Source organism: Aspergillus versicolor (genome assembly GCF_001890125.1).
Source record: "Aspergillus versicolor CBS 583.65 unplaced genomic scaffold ASPVEscaffold_1, whole genome shotgun sequence".
NCBI lineage: Eukaryota > Fungi > Ascomycota > Eurotiomycetes > Eurotiales > Aspergillaceae > Aspergillus > Aspergillus versicolor.
In genome coordinates this window covers 3,998,985-4,026,343 of record NW_024467524.1, presented here as the reverse complement: position 1 = coordinate 4,026,343, position 27,359 = coordinate 3,998,985, and the positions used below count along the sequence as shown (strand labels likewise).

The 27,359-nt window shown below is 51.8% G+C and overlaps 13 protein-coding genes across 13 annotated transcripts; 4 read left to right on the top strand and 9 right to left on the bottom strand.

Annotated features, from left to right (window-relative positions):
• Nucleotides 1-138: 138 nt before the first annotated feature.
• On the top strand, nucleotides 139-1,910 carry ASPVEDRAFT_286691 (glutamine amidotransferase subunit DUG3). The gene is made up of 4 exons (XM_040810141.1): nucleotides 139-440; nucleotides 493-588; nucleotides 717-1,452; nucleotides 1,526-1,910. The coding sequence occupies exons 1-4, from the start codon at nucleotides 426-428 to the stop codon at nucleotides 1,822-1,824; spliced, it is 1,146 nt and encodes a 381-aa protein (XP_040663083.1). The 5' UTR covers nucleotides 139-425; the 3' UTR covers nucleotides 1,825-1,910.
• Nucleotides 1,911-1,995: 85 nt separating this feature from the next.
• Nucleotides 1,996-3,156, bottom strand: ASPVEDRAFT_146696 (PIG-Y family protein; the record flags this gene model as incomplete). Its single annotated transcript, XM_040808098.1, has 1 exon — nucleotides 1,996-3,156. The coding sequence occupies one exon, from the start codon at nucleotides 3,154-3,156 to the stop codon at nucleotides 1,996-1,998; it is 1,161 nt and encodes a 386-aa protein (XP_040663082.1).
• A 1,042-nt stretch (nucleotides 3,157-4,198) lies between these two features.
• ASPVEDRAFT_24282 (nuclear and cytoplasmic polyadenylated RNA-binding protein pub1) lies at nucleotides 4,199-5,901 on the bottom strand (the record flags this gene model as incomplete). Its single annotated transcript, XM_040809652.1, has 5 exons — nucleotides 4,199-4,368; nucleotides 4,439-4,571; nucleotides 4,628-5,275; nucleotides 5,351-5,455; nucleotides 5,527-5,901. The coding sequence occupies 5 exons, from the start codon at nucleotides 5,899-5,901 to the stop codon at nucleotides 4,199-4,201; spliced, it is 1,431 nt and encodes a 476-aa protein (XP_040663081.1).
• ASPVEDRAFT_286210 (uncharacterized protein) lies at nucleotides 5,639-6,686 on the bottom strand. The gene is made up of 2 exons (XM_040810137.1): nucleotides 6,232-6,686; nucleotides 5,639-5,997 (listed from the first exon to the last, which is right to left on the bottom strand). The coding sequence occupies exons 1-2, from the start codon at nucleotides 6,566-6,568 to the stop codon at nucleotides 5,891-5,893; spliced, it is 444 nt and encodes a 147-aa protein (XP_040663080.1). The 5' UTR covers nucleotides 6,569-6,686; the 3' UTR covers nucleotides 5,639-5,890.
• Nucleotides 6,687-6,835: 149 nt separating this feature from the next.
• On the top strand, nucleotides 6,836-8,499 carry ASPVEDRAFT_36731 (uncharacterized protein). The gene is made up of 3 exons (XM_040811277.1): nucleotides 6,836-7,150; nucleotides 7,207-7,332; nucleotides 7,385-8,499. Exons 1-3 carry the CDS (start codon nucleotides 7,085-7,087, stop codon nucleotides 8,147-8,149), a joined length of 957 nt encoding a protein of 318 aa, XP_040663079.1. The 5' UTR covers nucleotides 6,836-7,084; the 3' UTR covers nucleotides 8,150-8,499.
• Nucleotides 8,500-10,579: 2,080 nt separating this feature from the next.
• ASPVEDRAFT_120029 (arrestin family protein) lies at nucleotides 10,580-13,156 on the top strand (the record flags this gene model as incomplete). Its single annotated transcript, XM_040805761.1, has 3 exons — nucleotides 10,580-11,297; nucleotides 11,373-12,439; nucleotides 12,491-13,156. The coding sequence occupies 3 exons, from the start codon at nucleotides 10,580-10,582 to the stop codon at nucleotides 13,154-13,156; spliced, it is 2,451 nt and encodes an 816-aa protein (XP_040663078.1).
• Nucleotides 13,157-13,638: 482 nt separating this feature from the next.
• On the bottom strand, nucleotides 13,639-14,199 carry ASPVEDRAFT_49344 (EthD domain-containing protein; the record flags this gene model as incomplete). The annotated part of the gene is made up of 3 exons (XM_040814149.1): nucleotides 13,639-13,708; nucleotides 13,787-13,977; nucleotides 14,059-14,199. 3 exons carry the CDS (start codon nucleotides 14,197-14,199, stop codon nucleotides 13,639-13,641), a joined length of 402 nt encoding a protein of 133 aa, XP_040663077.1.
• A 337-nt stretch (nucleotides 14,200-14,536) lies between these two features.
• On the top strand, nucleotides 14,537-16,140 carry ASPVEDRAFT_122807 (cytochrome P450; the record flags this gene model as incomplete). Its single annotated transcript, XM_040806022.1, has 2 exons — nucleotides 14,537-15,911; nucleotides 15,989-16,140. 2 exons carry the CDS (start codon nucleotides 14,537-14,539, stop codon nucleotides 16,138-16,140), a joined length of 1,527 nt encoding a protein of 508 aa, XP_040663076.1.
• Nucleotides 16,141-16,253: 113 nt separating this feature from the next.
• On the bottom strand, nucleotides 16,254-17,067 carry ASPVEDRAFT_109129 (GNAT family N-acetyltransferase; the record flags this gene model as incomplete). Its single annotated transcript, XM_040805601.1, has 2 exons — nucleotides 16,254-16,811; nucleotides 16,954-17,067. Coding segments are annotated over 2 exons (672 nt in total), but the record flags the coding sequence as incomplete, so codon positions are not given.
• Nucleotides 17,068-17,430: 363 nt separating this feature from the next.
• Nucleotides 17,431-19,995, bottom strand: ASPVEDRAFT_49341 (uncharacterized protein; the record flags this gene model as incomplete). Its single annotated transcript, XM_040814148.1, has 4 exons — nucleotides 17,431-18,348; nucleotides 18,416-18,550; nucleotides 18,987-19,732; nucleotides 19,791-19,995. The coding sequence occupies 4 exons, from the start codon at nucleotides 19,993-19,995 to the stop codon at nucleotides 17,431-17,433; spliced, it is 2,004 nt and encodes a 667-aa protein (XP_040663074.1).
• Nucleotides 19,996-20,157: 162 nt separating this feature from the next.
• On the bottom strand, nucleotides 20,158-23,264 carry sey1 (dynamin-like GTPase SEY1). The gene is made up of 4 exons (XM_040810136.1): nucleotides 23,027-23,264; nucleotides 22,471-22,908; nucleotides 20,667-22,411; nucleotides 20,158-20,616 (listed from the first exon to the last, which is right to left on the bottom strand). Exons 1-4 carry the CDS (start codon nucleotides 23,125-23,127, stop codon nucleotides 20,321-20,323), a joined length of 2,580 nt encoding a protein of 859 aa, XP_040663073.1. The 5' UTR covers nucleotides 23,128-23,264; the 3' UTR covers nucleotides 20,158-20,320.
• Nucleotides 23,265-23,824: 560 nt separating this feature from the next.
• On the bottom strand, nucleotides 23,825-25,695 carry ASPVEDRAFT_36726 (translation elongation factor Tu). Its single transcript, XM_040811276.1, has 5 exons — nucleotides 25,458-25,695; nucleotides 25,374-25,402; nucleotides 25,054-25,316; nucleotides 24,312-24,988; nucleotides 23,825-24,249 (listed from the first exon to the last, which is right to left on the bottom strand). The coding sequence occupies exons 1-5, from the start codon at nucleotides 25,621-25,623 to the stop codon at nucleotides 24,065-24,067; spliced, it is 1,320 nt and encodes a 439-aa protein (XP_040663072.1). The 5' UTR covers nucleotides 25,624-25,695; the 3' UTR covers nucleotides 23,825-24,064.
• Nucleotides 25,696-25,891: 196 nt separating this feature from the next.
• Nucleotides 25,892-26,929, bottom strand: ASPVEDRAFT_36725 (putative translation initiation factor IF3). Its single transcript, XM_040811275.1, has one exon. The coding sequence runs from the start codon at nucleotides 26,775-26,777 to the stop codon at nucleotides 26,097-26,099; it is 681 nt and encodes a 226-aa protein (XP_040663071.1). The 5' UTR covers nucleotides 26,778-26,929; the 3' UTR covers nucleotides 25,892-26,096.
• Nucleotides 26,930-27,359: the final 430 nt, after the last annotated feature.

The following is a 27,359-nucleotide window of genomic DNA, read 5'->3' as shown; positions in this document are numbered from 1 at the left end:
TGCCGACGATCGAGAACCAGAAGTTGGCCGGCGGCGGGCCGCGATCCCGTGACTTGCGCGAGTGGCCGCTTAGTCGACCGTAGCTTTGTGAAATGAGTCACGTGTGGGGTATGAACTGACGTGATTATTGTTGTTGGACAAAAAGCAATACAGGGGTAAATTTTTTTCTTGTTGCTAGAAATATTCTCTTGGATCATTAATCTCGCGGCTCTTTAATTGAGTGTCTTCTAAACCAGGTTGCTGTCTGGACTGAGGGTTCTTTGTTTGCAGTGACAGCTGATCGTGTGCCTTCACCGGTTGTGACCGCCGAATTGGATAACAGACCTCGAGCTGCTTGAGCATTTCTCTCCCCCGGCATTGTTTTGCGCTACTTATATATATCGAGTCTGTTACTATAGACATAAAGCAAATACCGCCAGAAGAATATGTGTCGTTTCTTAGTGAGTCATTCCAACCATCTATTCCCAGAACAGTGTCTAACATCTCCATCAGGTATACAAGGGCAGCCATGAGATCCGCCTCAGCAAGCTCATCACAGAGCCCAGCCATTCAATCTTAACACAGTCATATGACTCCCGTTTGAGACTTGTAAGCCTGCAGCCCAGCACCACCTTGACTGTCTCAACAATTGCGCCCCACCCCATGGCTTTCTGTGTCATCTCCTCTTTCTCGAGACACTCATTCTCCTCTTCTTTCCTATTAATATTCGAAAACAGGACAACCGCCGCCCCGTGAACGGCGACGGCTTCGGCGTAGGCTTCTACACCGACCCAAAACTCGGCCCAGAGCCGTGCATATTCACATCAACCCTTCCTGCATGGAACTGCGAGAACCTCGAGCGTCTCGCTACAAAGACATGCTCGGATCTCATCTTCGCGCACGTGCGCGCAACAACTGAAGGAACCCTCTCCGACACAAACTGCCACCCGTTCCAGCACAACACCCTCATGTGGATGCACAATGGCGGCATCGGCGGCTGGCACTACATCAAGCGCGCCCTCGCTGACTCACTAGCCGACAAGTGGTATCTCGGCGTGAAGGGCGGGACGGACAGCGAGTGGGCCTTTGCGCTGTATTTGGACCTCCTTGCGAAGGAAGGCGTTGATCCGAGTTGTGATCCTGGCCCTGAGGGATTCGGGCAAGCATTGCTGCGCCGGGTGATGGTGAAAACGATAGCGAAGATTAATGAGTTTATACGGGACATTCCGAACAGACATAATGTGCCAGAGGGGTTGGAGACGCGCAGTCTGTTGAATTTTGCGGTTACGGATGGCCATACCGTTGTTTGTACGCGGTATATTAGTAGCAAGACGGACGAGCCAGCGAGTTTGTATTTCTCGTCTGGGACGAAGTGGAAGGAGGGCAAGGTGAAAGGCCATTTTAAGATGGAGAGGCATGATAAGGGGGCCGATATTGTGTTGGTTGCCAGTGAACCGATTACATTTGAAAGACGTGAGCTACTATATTCCTCCTCCCCTCAAAAGAAGGTTCAAGCGTTTCATTGCATGATACTGACTAATTCTAGATAACTGGGTCTCTGTCCCAGCCAATTCAATCGTCACCATCCACAAGCAAACAGTCCTTCTGCATCCAATCCTGGACGAGTTCTACAGCGAAGACTTGAACCACGACCGTTCATCTTGTTACGCCGTTTCAAAGGGTCTTGTTAGCACAGCGCCAGGGACTACTGTGCAGCCGCAAGGTGCTGATGCAGTTGCCACACCTGACATAAGGGTTAGCGCCCCGGGGCTTGAGCCGGAGGCTAATGGGGGGATGCCGAAGAGTCAGCTCGAGGCAGCGAACCAGTGTGCGCTGTCGCATTAATAGACAGACTATATGTGCGTTTTGGCAGTATTGGCGGGAATATGGAGTAATGGGCGTTGGGGTTGGGATAATTAGCGCTTAAGGCTAGTTTGTTGAATCTCTTATTGTTATTATATAGGTTGGCATACGACTCATTGATGGCTAGGATTATAAAAATGCATTATTTCTAGGTCATGTATCGTCCCCCGTTATATTGGCATGCTTGAAGTACTTCATGCCTACCCACGCAATGATAACCCACACCCAAGACATGACCGCGGTTAATATAATGAGAGCAGGGTAATAACCAACAATGGGAAGGGTAGGATCATCCTCCAGCTCAGGGGGTGCATAAGGGGTCTCTCCGACATCCCAAGCCCAGCTCCAGACGCCAAAGCAGCTTCCCATCCCCACAACAAAAACCAACCAAGTAACTATCAAAATAATATACCCCCACCACTCTGTCTCGGAATAGTCCCACCCCATCGTCTCCTGGCTGCCAGTGATGTCAGCCGCATGCGTTGCGAGAGGTGATTTGGCGCGATGAGCAGCCCCATACCCTGAATCCGCCGGCAGTGCGTAATAAGAATCCGAACTCGACGCGGGAGTGGGAAGCCGTAAACCGGCAGCGCCACCAGTACCCGTCCTCGGAGGGAAAGAGACGATATCCTCATCATCGGTGGTAACATCTTCAGCGAGATCATTTTCCTTTGATTCGATGGGCTGAAGATGCGGCTGCACCGAAGTCGAAGCCTTCCGACCCCGTTGCGGCGCGTCCATCAGAGTCCAGGTAGAGGGAGTTTTACTCTCTCCTAGCCCCTCCATCCCTGGCGTTTGGCTAGTTATAAATCCATCACTCGGCGAGACCGGGTCGCCAAAACTTCGTATCCGATTGCGCGTAGGTATAGGTGGTGGCACCAGTTGTTGTTGCTGCTGTTGAACCTGATGCTGGTCGGCAACGTCCCCACGAGCAAAATCCACGGGCGGCCTGCTGCCCTTCTTGTCTCGATAATCAAACCGCGTGCCCAGTAAAGCCGTCTTCCTCAGAGACCCTCGCCTCCTGCGAGTCCTTCTATGTTGTAGCGCCGTCGACATGGCGGCCCTTCCCCCTCGCAACCCTGAACCGAGATCGTCGCGGTCGTCGTCTGCTTTGAGGTTGGAGCGTGCGCGGTCCGAAGGATTTTGGTTGGCTTGCATCATACGTAGAAAGGAGAGTCGTGAGAGCAATGAACCAGAGGAACTGCGCTTGTGTCCACTGCTTGCGCTTTCGGAGCGCGGTCGGCCTGGAAGCTGGTCGTGGTCCTCATTGTCGAGGGACAGTGCCGCGGCCTTCGAGTTGATTGCATCCTCCATTGACCGGGTGGCCTTAAGGCGGCTTCTGTGGGTCCATCCACATTTGATATTCGCCAGTAGTATAAGATGGCTCTTGGACTTGCGTGGAGCTTCGTCCTTCTTTTTTCTTTTCTTTTGGATCGTAAAGATGTCAGGGGCAGAATAGGAGGGAGGTCTGGAGGCGGTCACCTGTGGCTTCCCCGACTACGTAAAACAAGGGCGGACCAGCGGAGTGTCTATTGTTCCAACAACAACCATTTACTTCATATCTGCCATTCTTTGGGAATATTATGGTAAAATATGTAGATGGAATATCTCACAAGACCAAACGAGATAGAGTAATCTAGAGTGGTTGGGTGTATACTCCAGAGACATAAGGAATATCATAGAAGATCTAAACGTTTATCATGAAGTAAAAGATGCAACAAGAGAAGAAATCTTGAATCGCTAGTTAAGAAGATAGAAATCCCAGGAAAAGAAAAAGAGAGCGCTACCACACAGGAGTCCCGGAGTGACAAGAGAAATAACAGGTCTTTCCAAGACCACCTGTACATACGAAAGAAATAATACGATACATATTTGAAAGACAATTTGTTCAGATACAGGGGTCCAAAATGGGCTCAGCAATGGTGTGGAACAGAAGGAAGTACTTTTAGTTTATTCCGCAGGACGCTTGAATCCGAAGCCCAAGAAGCTTAGCTCTGATCGAAGTAGTGCAGAATCGTTCAGTTCAAGGAAAGAGCAGAGGAAATTTGGCTCAACAATGTGGACTTGGGGTATTGGTGCACGAGAACACACAAATTTCATATTTCAGAAAACAAGACAAATCGAGAATGGGATATGGCGCTCGGAGATCCAGTTGGCAATCATCAAGAAGCACAAGCACAGATAGCAGAAACGGTCAACTCAAGATATGGCAGTTGTCGAAAAGAGAGGAAAAAAAAGATGGCAATTAGAAAGTGAGCGGAGAAGAGAAAAGGAATAAAAAAGATGTCGCTCCCACGTTATGAAGATGTGCTAGCGACACGACTTGATTCCAAAGGCTGGTGGATATGCGATAGAGTTACGCTTGGTAACCGCCAAAGCCATTTCCGAAGTTGGGGTTGTTCGGCTGGTTCCAGCCAGCGTTGGGCGTGGCTTGTCCACGACCATAGCCGGCATTGCCTGGGACCTGGCCGAAGCCCTGCTGAACCATTTGTGGCTGCTCCCAGCCCCTTCCAGCTCCTGCTGGACCTATCGTGACGGTTAGTCGTGGGTCTAAATATAAAATCAATAGGGAGGATGGGGAACGAGATATATTTACCTTGTGGAGTCATGGGAGCCCCAGGGCCACCATATTGCGGGAAGAAGGGACCTGGACTGGAGTTGAAGGGTGAGTTCCCCTGTTGACCAGAGAAACTGTCGAACTGGCCGGTAGGAGGACGATCCTTACCCCACTTTTTTAAATAGTTAGTGATAGAACCCGGAGTTGAACGTGGTTGGAAATACGTACGCTGCACTTCAGGGGCCGACCGTTGACATTATAGCCGTTGAGCTGGCAGATAGCCATAGCCGCATTCTCATGGCTGTCCATCTTGATGAATGCAAATCCTCTATCGGCTTGCATACGGGTTTCGACGACGTAGCCAAAGTTCTGGAAGAGGGGCACGATGTCGCCCTGCGTGGTGTAAGGGGTGAGATTGCCAACATAGCATGTAGTCTGCCACTGCGGGGTCTGCTGGACAACCATGTCGTAGCTTTGAATGCCATGAGTAGGGAAGTGGTGATGGCCAAATGGAGTGGTTGGTGTCATTCCCATTGCTGCCATTGCCTGCTGCTGGGAAATGGAGGGCTGCCCCTTTTGATTAGCCCAGTTGCAGCGGATGGCGCGAGAACCGAGCCATTCACCATCCATCGAGCTCAACGCCTTGTCAGCGTCTCCACGGTCACGGAAGGCAACAAAACCATAGCCACGGGAGCGGCCAGTCTTCATGTCCCACATAACGCGAGCCTCGGAAACCGAACCAAAGGCAGAGAAGGCCTGTAGGAGAACCTCGTCGTTGACCTCATTGCTCAAATCACCGACGAAGATGTGGAAATGGTTCGAGGTGTCCTCTTTGTTAGTGGTGTTTGACTGGTATGCCCAATTCACGCGAATTTCCTACAACCAGTGTTAGAGAAACGGGTTCAGCGGGATGAGGGGACGGGGGTCCACGGGGCTCGTCTTTGCGCATACCGATTGATGGATTCGACGCCCGTTGAGCGTTTGCATGGCCCGCTCGGCGGCACCTGGATCATCGAACTCGACAAAACCGTAGTTGGCTCCCTTATTATTAAATTGCTAGCATTAACGATGAGTACTGAGCTGAGGGTGGGGTTAAACTCAGCGGCTTAAAACGTGATCAAACTCACATTCTTGTCGGGGATAATCTTGACGCTGATGACATGTCCAGTGGTCTCAAAGATTTGTTTCAGGATATCTTCCGTCACCCGCGGGTCGAGACCTCCGACGTAAAGAGCCCTCTTGTTTGGTTCAGGGGCAGCACGACGCACATATCCGCCGGCGCTGGTCGGGGACACCATACCTCCAGACATCGGAGAGGTAATAGCGGTCGGAATAGGGTTGGTGTTCTGGGGGATAATCACGGGCGGGCGAGGAGGCGGCGGCATGTGGGAGGGGTTGGTTTGGCCATTTCCCTGGGGCGCATCGTACTGTTGATTCGAGCCAGCAGTCGAAGCTTGTGGTTGATGGGAGACCGGAGTAGAAGCAGACACGTTATCCGCCATTATTGCTGGGGAGGAGGGTGATGGCAAGTTTTGCGATGTACAGAAGCTGGTTAGAATTCACAGAATGAAGGAACAAGCTGGAAGTGATCGCAGTGCCTGTCTAGGTAATGGAGAGTGATATTGCAATCGTCAGTGATGGGACGAAGCAGGGTGTTACGCTGAGACTGGGTTTGGTTTCGTCGTGCTCGAAGGCGGAAAAAAGCGACGCGGGGATGGAGGCACCCAAGCAGAAAGGGGACAGAAAGGAAATGAGGAGAGAAGGGCAACTCGAGAAAGACAAAAAGCAAAGAGGCGAGAAGGGAAGAAAGAAAAAAAAACGCTAGATCATACAATCAAGCAGCAAACAGAGGTCGAGGAGGAAAAAAGACGGTGACAAGTCGAGGGGATGGTGGAAAGCTTTGTGATGGATGAGGGCGCTAAGTGGAATCCTGGCTCCTCCAGCCTGCCAGGACCACCTCCGGGAACCACTGATGTGAGCGAGGCGATGGAGCACACGATCGGGCTCGATTGGCAGATGACAGCTAAATAAATACACACTGGGAAAAATAGACAGAATAAGCAAACTTGGGCGCTGCAGCAATTGGTGGAAAAGCGAGCAGGAGGGGACAGAGGGAAAGGAACAGGGGAAGAGAAGCTGGAGAAGGTTTGACTTGTCGCAAAAGAACATTCAAGAAGGACGTCTATCGGACACTATCTCAGGTACCTGGGCGCCCCGCGGGCCCTCGCCAGCTTGACTAGTTGACTACAACTCTCCTCCCGTACCCAAAGTTGCATGGGCCTTTGATCCCTCGTTCTGGCGACTCCAGTGCTCTCGTTCTGTTGCTGACTAGTGGTCCAAGAGCCGCCTCGGTGGGGTGCCGCTAGTCTGAATACAGTTAGCACCCCATCGATGAATTGGCTCCTTCAAGTTGGACCAACGCTTCGCGTCATCTCAAACGGCATCAACCCTGACAGACGGTGAACCGCGAATGTCCCTTTATCCCCTCTATAAATAACCAATCGGTAGCCATACTCGCGCAGCTTGGCTACGTTGTTTTGCAGGATTCCCTGTTTGCTCCTTGTTCGCTGGCTGTGACGAATATCTGCCATTCCGACCAAGTTGTTGCCGCGCGCTTCGACTAAACCTGTCTCGACCTTGAAGGGCTCGAGGGCACCCGAGAGGGGACTCGCCAATAATACCGCCATGACTTCTCCGAATCTCTCGAACCCGGACTCACTCGAGGTCCTAACGGCCACGTTGAACCAAGCGGTACTTCTTTAAAAGCCCCGCTTAAACTACCGGATTTATATACTAACTTCAATTAGCTGGTTGAAACTGGCCGGTTTTTCAAGTCAGATGGGTCGCTGCAGGCTCGCGCTCAGATGAAGCGAAATCTCCCTGTTGCGCATGAGAAGTTTCAGTCAGCGTTAGATCACCTATCAGAGCAAATAGTATGTAGCTCACTTTGGAACCTGCAGCAGAAATGAAGCTGACTAGTGCCAGTTTGTTGCCAAAGCATTTTTGGAAAGAGACTATGAAGATGTGAAGGTGCGCAAAGCTGCCCTTCGCAAGCGTCCTACAGAGGATGCAGCCAAGGGGGAGCCGGAAGTGACGACTGGGGCCCCTCAGACTATGCCTGTCCCAGAGGAAACAGCTGCCGAGGCCGTTCCCAGTGACGGCGAACCTAAAGCAATAGATAACGCTGTTAAACAAGAACAACAAACAGATTTGAATCAAGAACAGCAGACTACGACGAATGAGCCCGTGAAAGAGGAGCCAAAGGAGGCCGACGCGGATCCGTCTCTTGCTACTCAGGATACGACGGGGACGGAGGAAATCAATTTCGACTCGTTGCTAAATAATCAAGGGCCAAATGAGTTTGACCTCAATCTCGACTTTGGAGAGAATGGGAACGCCGGGAACGAAAGCTTCTTCAATGCGACCTTTGGCGACCAAGACACTGGGTCTGGCCTGGATGCCGGGAATACTCAAATGTCAAATACAGAGCCTGGACAGGACAACAATGCGTTGCCGACAGGCGGTGATGCCTTTGACCTCGAACTAGAGAAATTCTCCACCCAACCCGGAGATGCAAACGGACAATTTGGCGGTAACACAGAAGATATAATGGGGCCAGGGGAGTCTAGTTTCGATGACCTGTTTATGGAGACCGAAAATTTGGGCGGCACTGATAATGAGAACCAAGATCTGTTACCGGGCGATGGGTTGATGCAGCTTGATGAACTCGACGACAGTTGGTTTTCATGAACTGGAGGGGGTATGCGGAAACCAGTTCCGTTGACATCAGAGGCTCCTGGCCATGCGATGATGCCAGACCACAGGCACGCAGGCCCAAGGAATGCTCCACACGTTCGAGCGCTAACTCAAGGTTGCCGAACTTTAGTACGTCTGCTACCGACCTGTCGGCTCACATAGAGTTTTATCTGCAAGGTAATCGGTAAACCGATCTGGTGTGATGTGATGTGTTGTTTCTTTCTTATCCTTCTTTTTCACTGTATATTAACTATATAGTTAGTGCTGTATGTGAAGTACTTTCGGTTCCTTTTTCTCAAAAGAATAGTGTAGTCAAGACTTGTTCGTTAGCAATCTGTTTGAGACCCGTATGCGCTTCTAATGTCAAGCGAATGAAGCCACCACAACCCCAAAAGTACAGTCCTGCAAGAGAGACGCTGACCGCCGAGTTACTAACGGGCATTGAAACTGACACTGACACGACAGTGACGACACCGACATTGCCATTGACAGATGACAAGCGACAGGTGACACGCCTGACCATCGAGTGTCAACAGGCCGAAGAAATCCCGATCCCGGCAGACTCACTCTCGCCCGAGGATCTAACTCTATCAGGCAACATGTCCCCTGCAAGAGCCAGACCGCGTTCTATTATGGAAGACGGCAAATTTGCCTTAGTAACCGTAGGGCATGCTCGAGGCCAAAGGGACAAAGGCCCATCAGGATCCCCAAAATAAGCGGCTGACAGATGCGCTAGACACTGCCAAGTGCTAACTAAGTGCTCACTCACTCACGGCGAAGAGGTCATGATGTCATCATTACTGCGTACGAAGCGCTCCCTGGCGAAGGGCAACAACAGGAATTCGCCAGCGGCCCCCGCATTATTAATTTACAGCGACTCCAAGAAGAACTTGGCTGGTGCCCTGAGCATGGATTTCACAGGCAGACAGTCGAGGACAAGAGGTCTTGGTAATTCGCCCGCTTCCCACCGGCCGGCGTGCTTCCAATTTTACTGGTGGAGAGGGCCGTCTGCCGATGGGCCCGTTCTGAATTTCTTTTTCCAGTGATCTCCATGATGTGTGGACAAGGCGATCCGACGTCATTCCGAGGAGTTTCTCCAGTCCAGACCAGGCCTTTTCTGGAAACCTGAATTCTTCACCAAGCCAGCCAGTGCCGGGCGTGGGCCGGGCTAGTGTGAATCCATAAATAATCACATGGGCCTCAAGATGCATCGAAGCAGTGTCAAAGCGGGCTGCCTGACGGTCAATCTTTTCATATGTGCGGCAGGGCAGCTGGTCGGTCGCGCCACCGATGTGGTGGCATAACATCAGAATTAGTTAACAAAATACAATCGTCATGCTGTGTCAACTCGGGAGTAAATGCTGCTGCTGAGCGATGTTCGTAGTACTACCGAATACAGATTAAGATTCCACTTGCAGGCGGAGGGCCAGAACCAGAAAAGAACCAGAGCCACAGTTTGCCCGCCGCCGGATCACCGGAGAGCAGCCAGAGTAGAAGCAGTCGTAGTATTATTAGGCAGTTTTGGTGTACCGATTTTCGTTCCGCGTCATCATTCATGAACCGTTCTTTTCATTCTTTTCGGTTCTTCTTTTGGGCGCAAACAAAAAGACTTTCTCCCGCACCGCCTCACTCTTGTCGCTGTCATCCACCTCTCCATACATACATCACAAATCTTACTTTACCAGTCGCCCTCGGCTCTCGACTCATCTTCAACCTATCTACACGATCTTCTGGAGTTCCCCTTGACTGGTGATCCCGCTCGTCGCTCGTTTCGCCCGTCCCTCTCCCTCCCAACTCCCAATTCTCAACCCCTGCACGCACCTCCTCCAGCCGTGACCGAGCCCTTGCGCTGTCGATCGGCCCCCCCAGAAAGGAAGGACAAAATAGAGGAGTCAAAAGCAAAGCGGCAGCAGACGCGGCTCACTGGTCGCACGACTCAGGTGCAGCTGGGGATCGTGCGTAAAATTCGTACCAAAACCAATAAAGCTTCCCAATAATGCAAACACTAGAAGCCCAACTGTGTTGAACTGTGCTGCACTGCAAATCCCTCAGCAAGCTCATCGCTCATTTTCCTGTTGCAGAGCCTGAGACTGCCCCAGTGCTCCATCGCGGTAAGTTGAAACTTCACCGTCGTCTTGACGAGGTCATCTGGCTTTGTGTTATTTTCTGCGTCTGTGTCGCTTCTTTATTATCGCGCCTCTTTTCCTCCCTGCAGGGCGCCTTTCCCAGTTTCTCCTACCTTTCCCTTGTTCCTTATACCTTATTCCTTTTATACTCCGCTCCCCCTTCTATACTGCTGTGCTCCCTCCATTTTCTCTCCTTGAAACATTTTCAGTACCCTCGCATACGCACTGCAGTGTTTGCTCGATCTTTTTTGTCTTGTTTATCTTGTCAAATAATGAACTTAGATTGGCGTTTTTCACGATGACAGCTGCTCATGTGCCTCAGGATCTACCAGGATCAGTCACCGCCACAACTCTAGTCGCCGGTCGATTTCCCTGCGAGACGCCTGAACCCGCCCCTCTCCTCCACAGCCTGCTACACCATTCTCGGTTCCATCGCCGGTCTGGTTCTGCGACAACCGTCGACAGCGTTGCGACCCAACAATTTCCCAAGCAAATCGGGCTCGCTCGTCGCGGGTCTATTTTCAGAAAGCTGGCGGGTCCCCGGGAGAACGCGAAGCGCTTTCTCCGCTTAGGAGCCGCCCAATCTCCGGCGGCGTCTCAGGATCCCCCAATGGCTCGCGCACGTCGCCATCGTCCGGTCTCTGAGATTATTCTCTCCCCAGACGATGTAAACATGCTTGCCGCGCCCCCCCTCAACCCGGGCAGAATGCGCTCGCATTCTTCCTCGAACTCACCAGCCGCTGTACCGCGCGGACCGTCACAAGGCTGTATGCCTGACAATACGCCTTTCCCCGCACTGCCCAACGAGAAGACCGTCGCCACAGGAAGTGGGATTTCAGTTGGAATCGCCCTCACTGAGCCCGTTCTCTTCCTCCAAGGCTATGATCAAAATGATCCGTCTACGAAGAAATCTGCCATTTTGCGAGGGCAACTCCACCTGAAGGTTTCGAAAAGTGTCAAAATCAAGAAGATCTCTATCTGCTTCAGAGGACAGGCGCAGACAGATTGGCCCGATGGTAATTTTTGGCCCCCAATCCCCATTCAAGTTTTTGAAGAAGGTTCTGTGTTGACGTTTGCGGGCTTTAATTTAGGAATACCGCCCAAAAAGATACATTTCCACGACAAGAAAGATCTTGTGACACATGGAGTTGTATATTTCAACCACGGCGATACCGCTCTTATGCAGAATGATTATGGTGCGCATATCTACAAGCATGCCAAACCTTTGAGTTTGGTCACCGGCAAGGATAATACGACGACGGTCACGCGAGAAGTGTTCAGCAACAGTGGTTCTTCAACTTCACTCAATAATGGCTTGACTGCTCGGGAAGCGAAGCGACTTTCGCTGAATTCCAACAACTCGCGGAGCTTCGGCAAGGGTGATGCACCATCGCCACCGTCTGTGACCCAACCCCAGCGCAACTACCGACTGTTCCCTGTTGGCGATTATCTATACAGCTTTGAGTTCCCAATTGATGGATCTCTGCCGGAAACGATCAAGACGGAGCTCGGCTTTGTGAGGTATGATTTGGAAGCTATTGTGGAACGCTCAGGCGCCTTTCGACCGAACCTGCTAGGTAATCTGGAAGTGCCTGTGATCCGCACACCCGCGGAGGGTTCGTTAGAACAAGTCGAACCGATTGCCATTTCTCGAAACTGGGAAGATCAGCTGCACTATGATATCGTCATTTCGGGGAAATCTTTCCCGCTTGGGTCTCAAATACCAATCGCTTTCAAGCTAACCCCTCTAGCAAAGGTTGAATGCCATCGGATTAAGGTCTATGTGACGGAAAATATCCAACATTGGACTGCGGATAAGAGCGTTCACCGGTTCCAGCCTGCAAAGAAGGTTCTTCTCTTTGAGAAGCGGGCTGATCAGTCCAGTACCAGCACGTACCCAGGTAGCTCAATGCGCGTTACGGCTGGCGGGGGCATTGAGTGGGATCAGCGAGCTGCTGCTGCTAGAGGGGAGGAGATTGTTGAGCGGGGTCGGACGAATTTACTTGGAAACCTTAATAGCGAATCTGGTGTTGGTCCGACTGAAATGGAATTCAATGTCCAGCTTCCGAGCTGCCATGAGATGAAGAATCGGGATGAATCGCAACGTTTGCATTTTGACACGACGTATGACAACATCCAGATCAACCACTGGATCAAGGTAAGAGCCCTTCACTCGGACTGTTTTGAAGCTGCTTCTAACTAGAAACAGATCGTCCTGCGTCTATCTAAACAAGATGAACGTGATCCCGGCAAAAGGCGGCATTTCGAAATCTCCATCGACTCTCCATTCCACCTCCTCTCATGTAAAGCTACGCAAGCAAACATCTATCTCCCGGCATATACAACGCCTGACTCGGAGCCCGCCACTCCAGCACCGGAATTTGAATGCGGGTGTGCCGGCGCCCCCGCTCTTCGTCGACGTGGTACTCGCACTCCCCCGGGCTCTGATCGAGATGATATCCCGGCGGTTATTACCCGGAGTTTCACCAGTGGCTCTGGCGGCCTTGCCCGACCACCCGCAGCGCACCTGGCCACGGAGGCCGACGGACGGGCAGCAAACGCAAATACAAATGAGCGCCCGCCACGACCAATGCACCTCCTGCGTGCGCCGTCATTCGCGCCTCCGGCGTTCGACGATGTCCCTCCCCCACCGCCACTTATCACCCCGCCACCAGAGTATACAAGCATAGTTGGAGACAACGACCGAGACGCAGTCCTCGAAGACTACTTCTCGCGTCTCTCCTGCTACGAAGAACGAGTCGACGAAGAGCGAGGCTCAGGTCGGGTCGACGTCCCACTGACGCCCGGTGCGCGCGTAAACCGCAGCATGGACGTTCCGCGCGAATGGATCCGTCTCGATCAGTCGACTGTCTGATGCAGTCTGCAGTTCTTCGACACGATATCCTTTTCATAGCATTACAAAAAAGTATATATATATACGACCCTGAAACGAATATTCGAATAAAGTCACGAAGTCACGAAAAGAAATCAATCCTCTTCATTTCCGTCTAGCGAGCGGAGCGGACCGGATCGGGACGAAGGAGTTTGCGATAAACAGCTGCTTTTTTTTCTGCTTCTTGCTTTTCTTACTTTCTTTTTTTGTTGCCTCTACACTTTGACATCTTTGTGATCTTTTCCTTTGTGATTCCCTGGGCTAGCTTCATAGTGACTGGTCATTGTATAAGTCATCTTTTTTCTTTTTCGTATCTTGATTTATGTTAGGTAAAATAGGCGCAGAAGCAGGAGATATCCAGTTCCTCATTACCCATATGCATGATATATCACTTTTCAATCCAATCCCACCACAATTTTCATATTCCAGAACCAAATAATCCGACTAAATCAATTCAGTTCAATTCAATTCCTCAACCGACCACGCTCATCCCTCTCCGACTCAATGAACTTGGTCCGGTACCCAATCGATATCCTACAGAACGTAATCCATTAGCAATGACCATACATACATAAGAAAAAAAAAAAAGAAAAGATAAAAGGAGAAACAAACCCCGACCGCGTCTCATCCGCAAAATTAACATGATCAGGCTTCACAGTCTTCCGGAACTCCTCGTCCCCCCACAGCCGCTTGAAGTCCGCAATGTCGCCCATGACAAACTGCACGACGTAGTCGTAGTCGGCGAGTTTCTTGGACATTTGCATCTCTTCTGCATCGGGGAGGAGGGTGGTGAAGTTGTCGATCTAGATGGGGTAGTTAGCACTTATACTATGTCGCTGTGATTCTTGTGTGGAAAGGAAGGATGGTAGGAAGAGTGGTGATACCAGATTGTACTCCTTGATGCCGTATTTCAGGAGGAATGGCAGGGCGAGAGGGGCATGGTGCTGGGTTATGTAGCTGTGGAAGTCAGCTTCGTTGAGGCCCGGCTTGCGGATGCCGGTTATTGTGATGCAGATTTCGGACATTGTATACTGGAGTATATTACTTGGTGTTCATTTATAAAAGTCGTGGCTAGCAGGTGGGGGTGCCGTTAAATAAATAGATATTGAGAACTGGACGGTATACCGGTATCCAGCGGGAGATTCGGCATGAGGTTGCAGCGTGTCTGTTTGTTCCATGATTCATGACTGTTCCTCTATTGTGGTGGATCATGATGGGAGATCCTCAGGTTGCATCGAGATCTTTCCGTCTCGGCCCCATCCGCCAACGTTTAGTGATTAGCCCATCGTTCATCGTCCCACTGACTTTCGCTTACTTCCCGCCCATACCCATGGATCGCCATTACCAACTCTCCAGCCCACCATGTCATCCTTTATAGCACTGTCTGCCATCGCTCTCGGAATTCTTCTCCCTCTGTTCAGATACCTGGTTCAGCCGTTTTTCCTCTCCCCGCTCTCCAAGATCCCCAATGCCCACTTTACCTCTCCGATCTCCAGCCGCTGGATCCAGGCGATCCGCCAGGCTGGCAATGAAGTCCTCACCATCCACGCATTGCACCGCAGACATGGCCCCGTCGTCCGGCTGGCCCCCGACGAGCTGAGCGTCAACTCACTGCACGGCCTGCGGGTCGTCTACACCGGTGCATTCGAAAAACACCCGCTCTACCGCGACCTCTTCCTGAATTTCCACACCGATAACCTCGTAGGCATGGTCCCCAATGCACCTCACGCACGCCAAAAACGCATGCTCAGTCGTGTATACTCGAAGTCGTACCTCCAGGAATCGGATGCCCTCCGTAGCATTTCAGCCATCATCCTCTCCCAGAGACTTCTTCCCATGTTGCAGCGATTCGCTACGACCGGGGAGACAGTTAATGTCCTCCCACTCTTCCAGGCTGTCGGGATGGACTTTACCTCGTCATATCTATTTGGGCTGCAAACGGGAACGCAGTACCTCTTTGACCTACCGCAATGGCTTCACTGGCTAGACCAGTATAACGAATTCAAGAACCTTAACCCCGATGTGCGCGCAGATGGATTCATCGAACGATGGTGTCTCTCGCTGTGCATGCAGACAAAAGCGAAAACCGCCAACGACTCGGGTAATGGAGAGGATCTGTCTACAGAGCCAGTGGTATACAGTTCACTCCGCCATGCGCTGGAGAAATCTCCCGACTCCCGCCCAATCGACCTCGCCATTGCCTCTGAGCTTCTCGACCACCTCGTTGCAGGCCACGAGACCTCGGGAATTACATTCACGTATGTAATGTGGGAGCTCTCTCAGCGACCAGAGATACAAGAGGACCTCCGTCGCGAACTCTCGACACTCAACCCGCCACTCCGTTACCCATTGGCGTCTATAACAGAGGGTGATGGTGACGGTGATCTCCCGACTTTTCCGCACCCATCTGACATCGACTCCCTCCCGCTCCTGGACGCTATAATTCGTGAGACTCTCCGCTTGCATGCCCCCGCTTCATCGCCGCTACCCCGTGTCACACCAGATACCCCAGGCGGGACATCGATAAACGATTTCGACAGTATCCCGGGGGGCATCACGGTGTCGTCGTCGGCGTATACGCTCCACAGAATCGAGGAGGTATACCCGCAACCAACAGAGTGGCTGCCCCAGCGGTGGGCCAGCCCTGAGCCTGGGAAGAAGCACGATATGCGGAGATTGTGGTGGCCGTTTGGGAGTGGGGGGAGGATGTGTCTCGGGAGTAATTTTGCGTTGCAAGGTATTATCTAATTCTCATTATCATTCTCAATCTTTCTAGTTGACATGACATGTTCTAATGACGATGCTGTTCTGCAGAAATCAAGCTGGTCATGGCGGCTGTATATACGAACTACATGACCTCGATTGTGGATGACGAGGGTATCGAGCAGGATCTCACGGAGTTTATCTCCTTGCCCAAGAGCCGGAAGTTGATGTTGAAGTTTAGTCCTGTCAAGGACTCAAGTTGAAGAGGGGATCGGTTGATTTGATCATGATGAGTTCTTCGGCTCGCGGACCATACAATAAAGCTGCAACAGTCAGCCAGAGCTCTCTCGGAAAATGTACATATACATATACATACCATACAAACATCACCCCCATCTCCATCCCGACACTCCATAACCCTCTTCATTTCAAACCCCAACCGCTCATAAATCCCCACATTCGGCTCATTCCTCGAACTCTCCAAATAGCACTTCCTCCCCTCCCGGTCCGCAACATCCATCACCTCCTCAAACAACTTCCTCCCAACCCCCTTCCCCTGCGCATCAGGACTCACAGCAACAATATTGCAAAAGTAATACCCCCGCTCATCATCCCAAATCGACTCCTGCGCTTCCGCCTGCCGCGCTTTCCAGATATAGTACCGCCGCACATTCAGCCCGCCCCATCCTCCATGCCAGAGGTTGTTAAGCCCCTGCCTGAACCAGAGTAGCCAGGACTGGCTCCATTCGTACCATGATTCAGGCCTGGATGGTGGGTGCGGCGCGAGCCAGCATGAGACACCTACGATTTTCCCAGTCTCTTCTTCTTCTTTTTCTCCTGTTTTTTCTTCGTCCACGGCTACGTGGAATATGGCGTTGTTGATACCCCAGAGACACCGCGCTTCTAGGGAGCCGTAGTTGCGGACTTTGTTGAACTGGTTTCTTTATCAGCTTGCTTTTTTTTTTTTTTTTTTTTGATTATTGCTCTTTCCCCGCACGATATACAAATAATAATAATTATATAGATCAACAGGGGTTGACTCTCGCTCAAGAGAAAGTAAAGAAAGAAATACATACACTCTTCTCATCAAACACCCACCGGAAATAAGGGTCTTCTGCGAATGCCCGCTGGATTATGTCGATTGCGGCAGGGATATCGGATTGTGTGAGGGGTCGGACTTTGATAGCCATTTTCTGTCTTGGATTGGCTTGTTTTAGTTGCTGATGGTGTTATTAAATTATTTTTTTTTTGTCTGGCTATGGTGCTAGTGGTATGTAGGTGTATAAGATTAACTTGACTGGTATTGAAACTGGGGAGATGATAAACTTCAAGATAAAGACGAGACCTGGATCGGGAAAGTCCATGCGGATGGAGTCACGCGGGTTCCACTTGTTCTGCGCTGGACATGTACCATGGTATTGGTCACACTGCAGTATAACAAGTTCTGCGAGTAGAATTATTGATTAGTCTATATACCCCTTCGTACTCTAAATCTATGTCTAGAAGAAAAGAAATCAAGTAGATATGTCACAATAGTTAAAATGAACGGCTCCCTACTCCTCCCACTCGCCAAACAGCTTCGTATCTAAATCACAGAACCCATCGAGCACCGCCATGCCGCGTGCCCGTTCCTCTTCGATGCGCTCCCAGCTCCACTCGTCGCCGTCCCAGGACGAGGCATTCGCCTCCTTCTCCGCCTCCAGCTTCCCAACCTCAGGGATCTGGCTATCCTGCAACTTCAGCACCTCTCGCACAAACGACCCATCCACACCACTCGCCGCCGCCGTAATCCCAGATGGCGTCCCAGTCCCCGATGCATCCGCCGACTCTGACGAGGTTGGGGCAGCAGTAGTAGTAGGAGGAGGAGCAGCACCCTCCGGCCGCTCCGGCAAAAACCCACTCTTCCGCAACGCCCTCTCCGGCGCAATCGTCAACCGGCCCTTCTTGACAACATACTTGCTAACCGCCGTCGCATAGAGCGTCCTCTTCCCGCCCCTCTTACCCGCAGGCTTGAGGAAGAAACTCAGCACGTACATCCATTTCTGGTCCCAGCCCAGCACGCGCGACTCGACCTCGAACTTGGTATACGGCTTGATCTCGCGCTTGAAGCTGCAAAAGACGGACCCGAGGGCGATGTAGATTGATTTCCGCGGCGGGATGGGCTTGCCCTCTTTCTGGGCGGCGGCGGCGAATTCGCTGTCGAGTTCTTTGCTTAGTAGGCCCACGCCGGGGCTGTAGATGCGGGTTACGAGGGCGGTGCGCGAGACATCGAGGTCTGTGAAGTAGGTGCTGTTGGATTTGTGGAGGTTGTAGTCTGTCTCTAGCAGCGGGGTGCTGGTTGTAATGCTGTAGGGAACGAACACTGGGTGGGTGGGTTTGCCGGATGAGGTGGTGAGGGGTTTGCCCTTGGGGAAGAATGGGTAGTCGGGGCGCCAGCGGACGTTGGTGAGGAGGTGCCGGGCTATACGGGCCTGTTGGTTTGGACGTGTTATGGACTTGCTTGAAGGAGAGTAGGAGAGGTGGGAGAGGTAAGCTTACGTGCCAGGCAAAGGGGAGGTTCTTGAGATTGAGGATTGCGAGGAGCAGGGCGAGGGTTCTCCAGGAAACGAGCGCCGTGAGAAGCGCGCGGGCGTTCTCTATGCTTAGCGCAGCCATTATGTCTAGCTCTACCATCTGGGAAAGAAATAGTAAAAAAGGAAGGACAGAAAGTATTTATTGATAGGGCAGGGCGCGGTACGGAGTAAAATGAGGGATCGGCGACAGATGAGATACGTAACCGCAGGTACTGACGCGACTCGGACAGATGGGGCGCATAAGCTCCGTACCGTCAAAATATAACAAGATATGTACACGAAGGAAGCGAGTGGGGTTTTGACAAGATAAGGAGAGATTCAGATTGGTGGCTTGTGAGGTGCTCACTGTGGTTGAGGAGTATACAACGAAGACGCCGTCAATTGTTGGGATCGCGAACCGAGGCTGTGGTCTCTCACGTGAATGGCTTATTAAGAAAGGAGTATACAAGAACAAGCCAACAGTAAGGTGGAAACTATATGTGTATAGAATAAAGACGACATTAAAAAAGCGCCATTGTGTTCGGCGGACTCGACACCCCCCTGGCACAATTCAACGGGCTACTCGAGATAAAAAAAGTCCACCGTCCATGCGCCCTGCACATGTCCGCCAGGCCATCCAGATCGAACATCTCGCCAATCGGCACCCCCCACCCCGCCAGCATATGATGATGAAGATCAAATTCCGGATTGCGGGGCGGGAACACCTCAAAGCTCACCGCGTCTGACGCAACCGCCGCAAAGTGGTTATCCCAGAAAAACCGCAGCACACGCTCGCTCTGCTCAATACCCGCATGCTTCGGCATCGCTTGCTGGCTATACACCTTCCTCTGGCTATTATCCATAGCTGCCCAGGTCTGCGGTAGTCCCACGCGGAGGAAGAAGATGTCGCCGCGCTGAAACTCGATCTTGCAGTCGCGTGCGATCTCGAGTACCGTGTCCAGCGAGATTTCCTGTTGCGATAGCGCGTTGATAGGGATCCCCTTCTTCTCAGCCCACGAGACGAAATCGATTAGGACACCGCGCCCTGCTATGCCCTTCGTCGCCCAGTACCCGATTCCGATACGCGGGTTTGCGGGGTCCTGGATCTCCTCTGCGGTTGTTCCGCCGTAAAAGAGGCGGCGGTTGGGGTCTTCGGCCGTTGGCGCGGGGCCATTATGGTGACGAAAACCGTCCCATTGAGATGACTGCTGCGGGTTGAAGTGGTATTCGTCGTCGAAGGCTACGCCCTCCGCGACCCATTTTACTTTGTGCTCAAAGGGTTTGCGGCCAAACCCTGGATACTCTATGAATCAAGAACGGCAAAAGACTTGACTTGGGATGAGGTGCTTTGATTGTCTTACCTGGCGGGTTTAGGTTCTCGATTCCCCATTGTAGACATACGCGCTCGCCTGTTTGGATTTGTGTTCGGGCTGCGTTGGCAACAATGTCTGGGGTTAGGATGCGGAGCATACCAAGGCCCTCTTCGGGCGAGCCTGGCGGAGCGGGCCAGTACTGGAGTTTATTGGGGAGGTCATCGAATTTCTCAGGAAGGTCAAAAGTAGCCATGATGAGTGTTGTGGTGGGTTGAAGTGGGAGGAGTTCGGTACTCGACAAGGTGTTGTTACACGGTTATGTCTGCCACAGCAGGAAACCGTCTTCCGTCGTGTCTTTGGGGGAGAGGTGCGCCGCCCACTTATCCGCAATCCAAAAGTACCACACACCAGGCCGGCAGGTGGGGGAATTGAGGGTCTCGGAGCAAGTCCGTCACGAGCGGAGTCGAACCCTCGCTGGTAGCAGTTGGAGCAATGAGATCAGGTCTAATGCAGTATGTATATATTCCAATAGGCACAGTAAGAGACATGCTAATTACGTAGAGTTACACATCCATCATTCATAGGTCATCCACATCTTCGTCAGTCGAAGACTTTCCCTGTTTGTTGAGTCGGGACATCTCGTGCTCTTCGCCAGATTTTGAAGAGCCACCAGAGCTTGACATGGCAATTGCCTGGCGTCCGGTGTCCGAAGACTCGAGGAACTCGCGCAGCCGACGCTTGCCCTCGACCATCGCCTGGTTCGATGCCGCTTCCGTCATCTTCAGAATTGGGCCCCAGAGATTCAGCTGGTAGGTCACGTATGCGCCGACAGCGCACACGAAAAGCAAGAAGAAGTAGGCTGGGTTTCGGAGGACTAGCATATAAAGTTAGCAGTGAAAAAGGAAGCTAGTGTATAGTACTTACCAGCAATTATCTCATTCCATCCGAGCGCAAGGAGGATACCGTAGAAGTACAATGGAACCTGAGTCATGCCTCCAATCGCACTCCGCTTGGCCTCGACGTACACTCCATCCGCAGCCTTCTTGAATCGCACCGTGAGCTCCTGGCGTTTGGAATCACCGAGGATTGTCATTTCTTCCTCTAGGCTCTTGCCTTCCTCTTCATCCACACCACCAATGGGGGCCAAATCTTCTTCGTCCGCGGGACTCGCTGAGCTAGGTGTGTGTCCGACCCAACGGTCTAGTGGAGGGGGGGCAGAGGATTCCGCCAGCCGGAATCTAGAGAGAAGAGGTATCAGGGTGAGAGTCGACTCGCGGGCTTTGGTGTAAATGCCCTCGATATCGTCGGTCGGGCGCCAAATTCTTGGGACACCGGCTTCATCATAACGGAACTTGTCCTCAAAGTTCTCGCGCAGCTTTAGCAAAAGGTTTCCTTCAATCATCTCCTCATCAATCTTGGCGCGCAAAACACCCCAAGACTTCCTGCGCAGTCTCCATAGACCAACATCCACTTCCTCCAAACTGGCATCGAAGCTGCTAGCGCGGTCCGTGAATCTCCTCTCAGCATCGAGAACCGTCTCCACGAAAACGTTCCAGACGCGGTCCCAGAACTTCGTCTCCGTCGGCTTTTCACCAGATTCCGGTGCACCACCGCCGGCACGTCCAGAGCCAAGAGCATTGAATTCTAGACCAACGGACTCGCCCAAGCGAGATTGAACCCAGCGTTCAACGCGGGTCGCCAATCGCCTCATCTCGTCCCTTCTCAAACGACCGCTGACCTCTGCAAGCTCCTTCTCGTATAGTGTCAATTGCTGTTTGTAATTGCTCCAAGGCGCACCCTCCACCACAGTTGCGCGAGCAACTTCTTCGAATTTCTCCATGGCCTTCTTAACTTCGTCGTTGACAATTTCTGCAAAGTCATAGCCCGTGCCCTTCTTCTGGCCTGCCTTCACAGCGGCTGTAACAGCCTCGCTAAACTCATTAATGCCAGACTTGTGCGCAGCGTTCAGTTGACCCTGCAGAAGAGCCTTCAGACGAGTATCAACTTTGTTTTCGAGTTCACCCCGCTTTCGCTGATAAACACCCTTGTGGTATCGACTCGCTTCGGTCTCGAAATTCTTCGTCGCCTTGGCTCGTGCTGATCGCATGACAGCACCCAAACCCCCAAGCACTTCAGGTTGCCCGAGACGGGAGGCCTGGGACTGTTTGTCTTCAAAAGGAATAATGACCTCGTCGAAGAGGATCATCACCTCCCTGAGGATCTCGTCACATCGGAATTGGGCGAGGAGTTCCTGTTGAGTCGGCAGGTCCAAATCTTTGTTGTTGACAATTTGGTCCCAAATGCCTTCCGCATACACCGAGAACCCGTCGGCGGGGATGCGACGATGATACTCAGGAAGGAAAACACCGCCCTCTGAGAACTCACCGTTTCTCGCATTGAGCGCCGTGTCTTTCTGGCCTTCGTGGAAACGAAGGCTTAGCTTCTTTGTTTCTTCAACAAACTTTTCGGGCTGGTAGGTCTTGTGCGGAAGTCCGTAAAACTGGAAGTCAAAGTAATCATGCACTGTTGAGCGTTCCAGGCCCGCAGGCTTAGATATCGAGTCCCATAGACGGGCCATGTCTTCCATCAATGTCTTCTGCAGAGCCTTTAGCGGCGTCGTGCCGACAAAGTCACGGATTACGAAGAACAGAAGAGAGCGATGGGTGGTACTACCCCCGAAAAGTTAGCGTTTTGCGTGAATGAGGACATGGATCACCAAGTGACATACCTCTTGTCCTTCAAAAATAGTTGTAAGTTGACCTCAAAGACCGTCTTGAGCAATCCCATATTGGCACCCTGGTACAGGCCAACTTGATGTTCCCAAATATTGACAATCAGGACTTCGCTAGTGGCGAGTGCAAAGAGCGCACTCTTGCGTTCAAAGTCCTGGTCCTCTCCCCGCTCACGTCCGTCGGTACCTTCCACATCCATAACCAAGATGTTATCGGCCATAGATTTATCGCCTCCTTTCTTGTTCTTGGACAGCCAGATGCCCTTGGTCGTCTGACGCCTTTCCGTTTCGGCCATGACGGAAAAGTGGGTACCAAAGAGGTTGTTAAGGAGTGTCGATTTACCTGTCGACTGAGAACCAAAGACTGAGATGAGGTGGTAGTTGAAACCGGCGGGCGCGACATTTTCGTAGCTCAGATACTTGGTTAAGTTCGTGCTATAGCCATTGTTGTTAGCTCCCATTGCCACACTAAGAACGAATGTTGTCCCACGTCACATTAAGCCGCATTGGACACAAAACATGTTTGTACAGAGGGAGGGGGAGCGAAACATACTTGAATTCCTTGTTTTCGTCTATTACTTGGACGCCATGCTCGTATGTCGTCTTGTCGCTGCTGTCACTGCCAATGGGGGCAAAATGGCCATTGGTCGCCATGGTGAAGATACGCCGTTGGGAAGCTACCCAAGGTCACAAAGAGCCGTCACTAAAGCAAATGTTGTGGTTCCAAAGATTGACGAAGCTCTAAATATCGAAGAAAATGCACTTGCAAGGTGGCCCGCAAAGTGTATTCCGAGACAAGTGGTATGTTCAGTTATTAAGGAGGCACAGTGGACACAACAATAATAATGCAAGAGAGTGGATGTAAGGAGACGGGGCAGCTAACTAATGTGCGATGATGAAGTAAGACAAGGGTCACTGGAGATGGGTGTCAATCACAAGACACTGACAGCCACACAGAATCAGAGCCTGGAGATCTCGTGGTGCGCCCGAGGTTGATTGGAAGTGGAAGGCAAGTTGGTCGGTTGTCAGTGGTGAGTGGATGATCCCGCCGCAGCCAGTCCAGCCGGTGCTCAGTGCTCGTGGCAGGAGGGATCCGGGGGCGTCATCGATGCCTTGGCTACGAGGCCACAACATTACAATTCTGGTTTAGCGCTATTCGACCCTCACTCTCGTTAACAGTCCTACGAGGGCTGCTTGAAGCACCAACTTGGAAACCCCGACATTCTGCCCTTCTCGCGCTCCGGTTCATCATCCACGGACCTCGTGCTACATAGATAGAGGTTGAATGAAGCTGTGCCACTTGCCCGGATTAAAGCATGGGTGTTCAATACTAATTAGACTGAAATAATTACTGCAGAATAGCTTACGAGCATCCAATTCATATTCAAACATTCCTAGAATAACACGGAGAGGAGAAGCATAATAAAAAGTTCTACATATTGAATAAAGTACAAGTATATGAATATAACTCTGAACGCCTGAGCGGCCCCTTCCCAATGTTATGGTCTGAATCCATTCGCGGTTCCCTGCACAGCAATCAAACCCCAAAGACCCAGATGCATACTTTTTTCATTTAGTACAAAGCAGTCGTTTACTGTTCCATGACGCGGGTGACCAGACCGGTGGCGACGGTGCGACCACCCTCACGGATGTTGAAGCGCTGTCCAGCCTCAGCAGCGACAGGGTTGTTGAGGTTGAGGATCATTTCCACGTTGTCACCAGGCATGACACGGCGGCTCATGTCGCCATCGGGGAAAGAAAGGTCGCAAGCCTCGTCTAAATACGAGTTAGATGTATTCTTCTTCTAAGGCGAGAGGTCGAATGTTTTGAAAACTTACCAGCAGTGCGAATGTAAGCCTGGGGACGATAGTTGACACCGAAGCCACTGCGACGGCCACCTTCCGCCTCAGTGAGGACGTACATGGAGACCATGAACTTCTTGTGGGCCTTGATAGAGGCGGGAGCAGCAATAACCATACCGCGCTTGACATCCTCGCGGCGGATACCACGGAGAAGAAGACCGGAGTTGTCACCAGCACGGGATTCGTCACAGTGCTTCTTGAATGTCTCAATGTCAGTGACCTTGGTCTTCATGACCTGACCACCTCCGAGAATCTCGACCTCGCTGTCCTTCTTAAGGAGACCACGCTCAACACGGCCAGAGGCAACGGTACCACGACCGGCAATGGAGAAGACCTCCTCGACGGACATCAGGAAAGGCTTGTCCAGGTCACGCTGAGGGGTAGGGATCCAGGTGTCAACGGCCTCAAGAAGGCTGTCAATTCGCTCAGTACCGATATCGGGGCGGCGACCCTCGAGGGCGCATAGGGCGGAACCGAAGATGATAGGGGTCTCCTCGCCTTCGAAGCCGTAAGTGCTGAGAAGCTCACGCATTTCCAGCTCTACAAGTTCCAACATCTCAGGGTCATCGACGGCGTCAACCTTGTTGACGAACACAACAATCTTCTGGACACCGACCTGGCGGGCAAGCAGCAAGTGCTCACGGGTTTGGGGCCTAGTTCACGCGTGCTGTTAGGCGACATTCTGTCATATCAAAGGGTGTATATAAGGTTGACGTACATTTGACCGTCGGAAGCAGCAACAACAACAATAGCACCGTCCATGTTAGCAGCACCAGTAATCATGTTCTTGATGTAATCGGCGTGACCGGGGCAGTCGACGTGGGCATAGTGCCTGCTTTCGGTCGCGAACTCGATGTGGGCGGTAGAGATGGTGATACCACGCTTACGCTCCTCAGGAGCCTTGTCAATAGCACCATATTCGAGGAAAGCAGCAAGACCCTTGGAGGCTTGGTACTTGGTGATGGCAGCGGTCAATGTGGTCTAAGAAAGAGTGTGTTAGAAGAGGACTTCGAGGAAGATACGATGCGAGGTTCTTACCTTTCCGTGATCAACGTGCCCAATGGTACCTTTCAAGTGTCAATTAGCCAAAAGCAAACGCAGCAAGCGATGTATTTAGCTTACCGATGTTCACATGGGGCTTGGAGCGCTCGAAAGCAGAGGCCATCGCGCGGACGGTCTGTCTGTCCTTGGAGAGCGCATACTGCACCGGGTTGACACCACGAGGACGCGTAAGAGACGTCCGGGTGGTGCGGAAAAGAAGGTTGGCGGTTCTTGAAAGGCCCGACATGATGACTGCTCCGCAATAAAAAGACTAACAGAAAAAGAGGGCAGGGGAACGCGATGGATTGAAGGAACAAACACCTGACGACAGGTTGAGCTTTGCAACAAGCCCGAAAAATTTAGGAGACACGCTTAGTCATCAATCGACCAATCAGCATCGGAGGATTGCGGATGTTCCTGAAGTTCCCGGCCGTGCTGCAGCAGACCAGTACTAAGAATCTCCCATCTTTGCTCATTTAACGGCATTCAAGTTAACTGATTATAACTGCTTGCTTAGTGCATGAGAGGTAGAAGTACATGGATTTTACGTGAGCCGTGCCTGAAGGTCAGAGTCCTTCGTAATCTGGGCCACCCAACTCTGGGGTCACCTGCTTGATTTACAAATAGTAGCTGGAACTACTCCGTACAAGGCGTTGAATATTGTACAAATGCTATGGTTTTATATAATGTACAAGACATATGAGGCATTCCGATATAACATCACAAATCCTTTTTCTTCACTGTGAGCATAACCCGCTTGCCCGGTTGCCCCTCCATAGCTGAGACCTGTATGGCATTTGCATCCTTCACGGCTTGCAATACCTTGTCCATCACGTTCTTGACTTCTTCCGGGGTCGCGTTTCGCTTGTGTTTCTTCTTCGTCAATATCACTTCTACCTGCCTGCCTTTCTCCAGGAAAGAGGTAAGCTGCTTCAGCCTATGAGAAAGATCATGCGCATCAATGGCCCAGTTGAGCTCAATCTGCTTTACTGATATCTTGGTAGCTTGGGCGGGTTTGGTGACGGCACGCTCGCGCTGTCGCATTTGCTCGCGGTTTACGACTTTGCAAATGGGTGGTCTGTCAGACGCACCGGGAGCGACTTGAAGTACAAACTGTGCAGGTCGTTCGATTGAAGCTAGCACAGAATTGAGTTGCACAGGTGGCATGAGTTTGTTATCCTCGCCCACGAGCTGGATAAAGTCTGCCTGAATACCTTCATCTCTAAACTCGTCGGTCCTGGTCGGTTGGCTATAGCGGGAGGATGTGAAGCGAAACCGGAGCTGCGACGAAGATTGCGCCGGAGCGTAGCGTAGGAACTGCGATCGTGGTAATACGTGGGGAACGAGGAATGTCTGGCGAAGAGCCTGTGTGGTGGTGACGAGCCCGCGGATGTGCTTCATCTTTAGTGGCGAGAAGTAGCGAAGAGTGTGAAAGAATTCGACAAGAGCAGGACGACGTAGTATCCGTAGTATCCAGGATATTAGCGTTGAAGACGGAGCACGACGGCGAGGAGGGTATGCGACCCCCAAACACAGCGGGTGATGAGGACTTGCGGTTTGGGTGGTGCTGTGGTGGACGCAAGCGGCTGGAGAACCCTGGAACAGCCACAGCGCAGATTGGACGCCACAGCGGATCTGTCCCTTTCTCCCGTTCTACCCTGACAGAAGTCTGGACAACTTTCTTATCTTCCTCTCCATCATTCACCCATCCCCTGTTCACCCCAGAACCGATTCCTCGTGGGAATTGCTCGGAGGCCCCAGGCTCTATGATTCCGTCTTCTTTCCCTCGTTAAACTCTCTTTCATCGCTCGAGCACGACCCAAGGACTCGTCTCCTGGGACGTGGCTAGAACTCTTTTCGTTCTTTTTTTGCTCGCATGTCGACTGGAGTTGACGGTCGACCTTCAGGCCCACGAGTCAGCAGGCGCTCTATTTCGCGGGTTACCGATTCCGCCGGCTCATTTACCAGCCTTCCAACGGCCTT

Coding starts and splice junctions, on each gene's coding strand:
- ASPVEDRAFT_286691 (XM_040810141.1), top strand. Junction 589..716: donor ATGACTCCCGTTTGAGACTT/GTAAGCCTGCAG, acceptor ATTCGAAAACAG/GACAACCGCCGCCCCGTGAA. Junction 1,453..1,525: donor ACCGATTACATTTGAAAGAC/GTGAGCTACTAT, acceptor GACTAATTCTAG/ATAACTGGGTCTCTGTCCCA.
- ASPVEDRAFT_286210 (XM_040810137.1), bottom strand. CDS start 6,568: ATGTTCTTTTGCGACAAGTCAAACCTTCTCCAGCTTCTCTTCCCCTGT. Junction 5,998..6,231: donor CCTCTGTTTGCTGCTTGATT/GTATGATCTAGC, acceptor TTACCTAGACAG/GCACTGCGATCACTTCCAGC.
- ASPVEDRAFT_36731 (XM_040811277.1), top strand. CDS start 7,085: ATGACTTCTCCGAATCTCTCGAACCCGGACTCACTCGAGGTCCTAACG. Junction 7,151..7,206: donor CGGCCACGTTGAACCAAGCG/GTACTTCTTTAA, acceptor AACTTCAATTAG/CTGGTTGAAACTGGCCGGTT. Junction 7,333..7,384: donor ATCACCTATCAGAGCAAATA/GTATGTAGCTCA, acceptor GACTAGTGCCAG/TTTGTTGCCAAAGCATTTTT.
- sey1 (XM_040810136.1), bottom strand. CDS start 23,127: ATGGCGACCAATGGCCATTTTGCCCCCATTGGCAGTGACAGCAGCGAC. Junction 22,412..22,470: donor CTATTTTTGAAGGACAAGAG/GTATGTCACTTG, acceptor TTTCGGGGGTAG/TACCACCCATCGCTCTCTTC. Junction 20,617..20,666: donor ATGGAATGAGATAATTGCTG/GTAAGTACTATA, acceptor TTTATATGCTAG/TCCTCCGAAACCCAGCCTAC.
- ASPVEDRAFT_36726 (XM_040811276.1), bottom strand. CDS start 25,623: ATGTCGGGCCTTTCAAGAACCGCCAACCTTCTTTTCCGCACCACCCGG. Junction 25,403..25,457: donor CAAGCCCCATGTGAACATCG/GTAAGCTAAATA, acceptor GACACTTGAAAG/GTACCATTGGGCACGTTGAT. Junction 25,317..25,373: donor GGCACGTTGATCACGGAAAG/GTAAGAACCTCG, acceptor ACTCTTTCTTAG/ACCACATTGACCGCTGCCAT.
- ASPVEDRAFT_36725 (XM_040811275.1), bottom strand. CDS start 26,777: ATGAAGCACATCCGCGGGCTCGTCACCACCACACAGGCTCTTCGCCAG.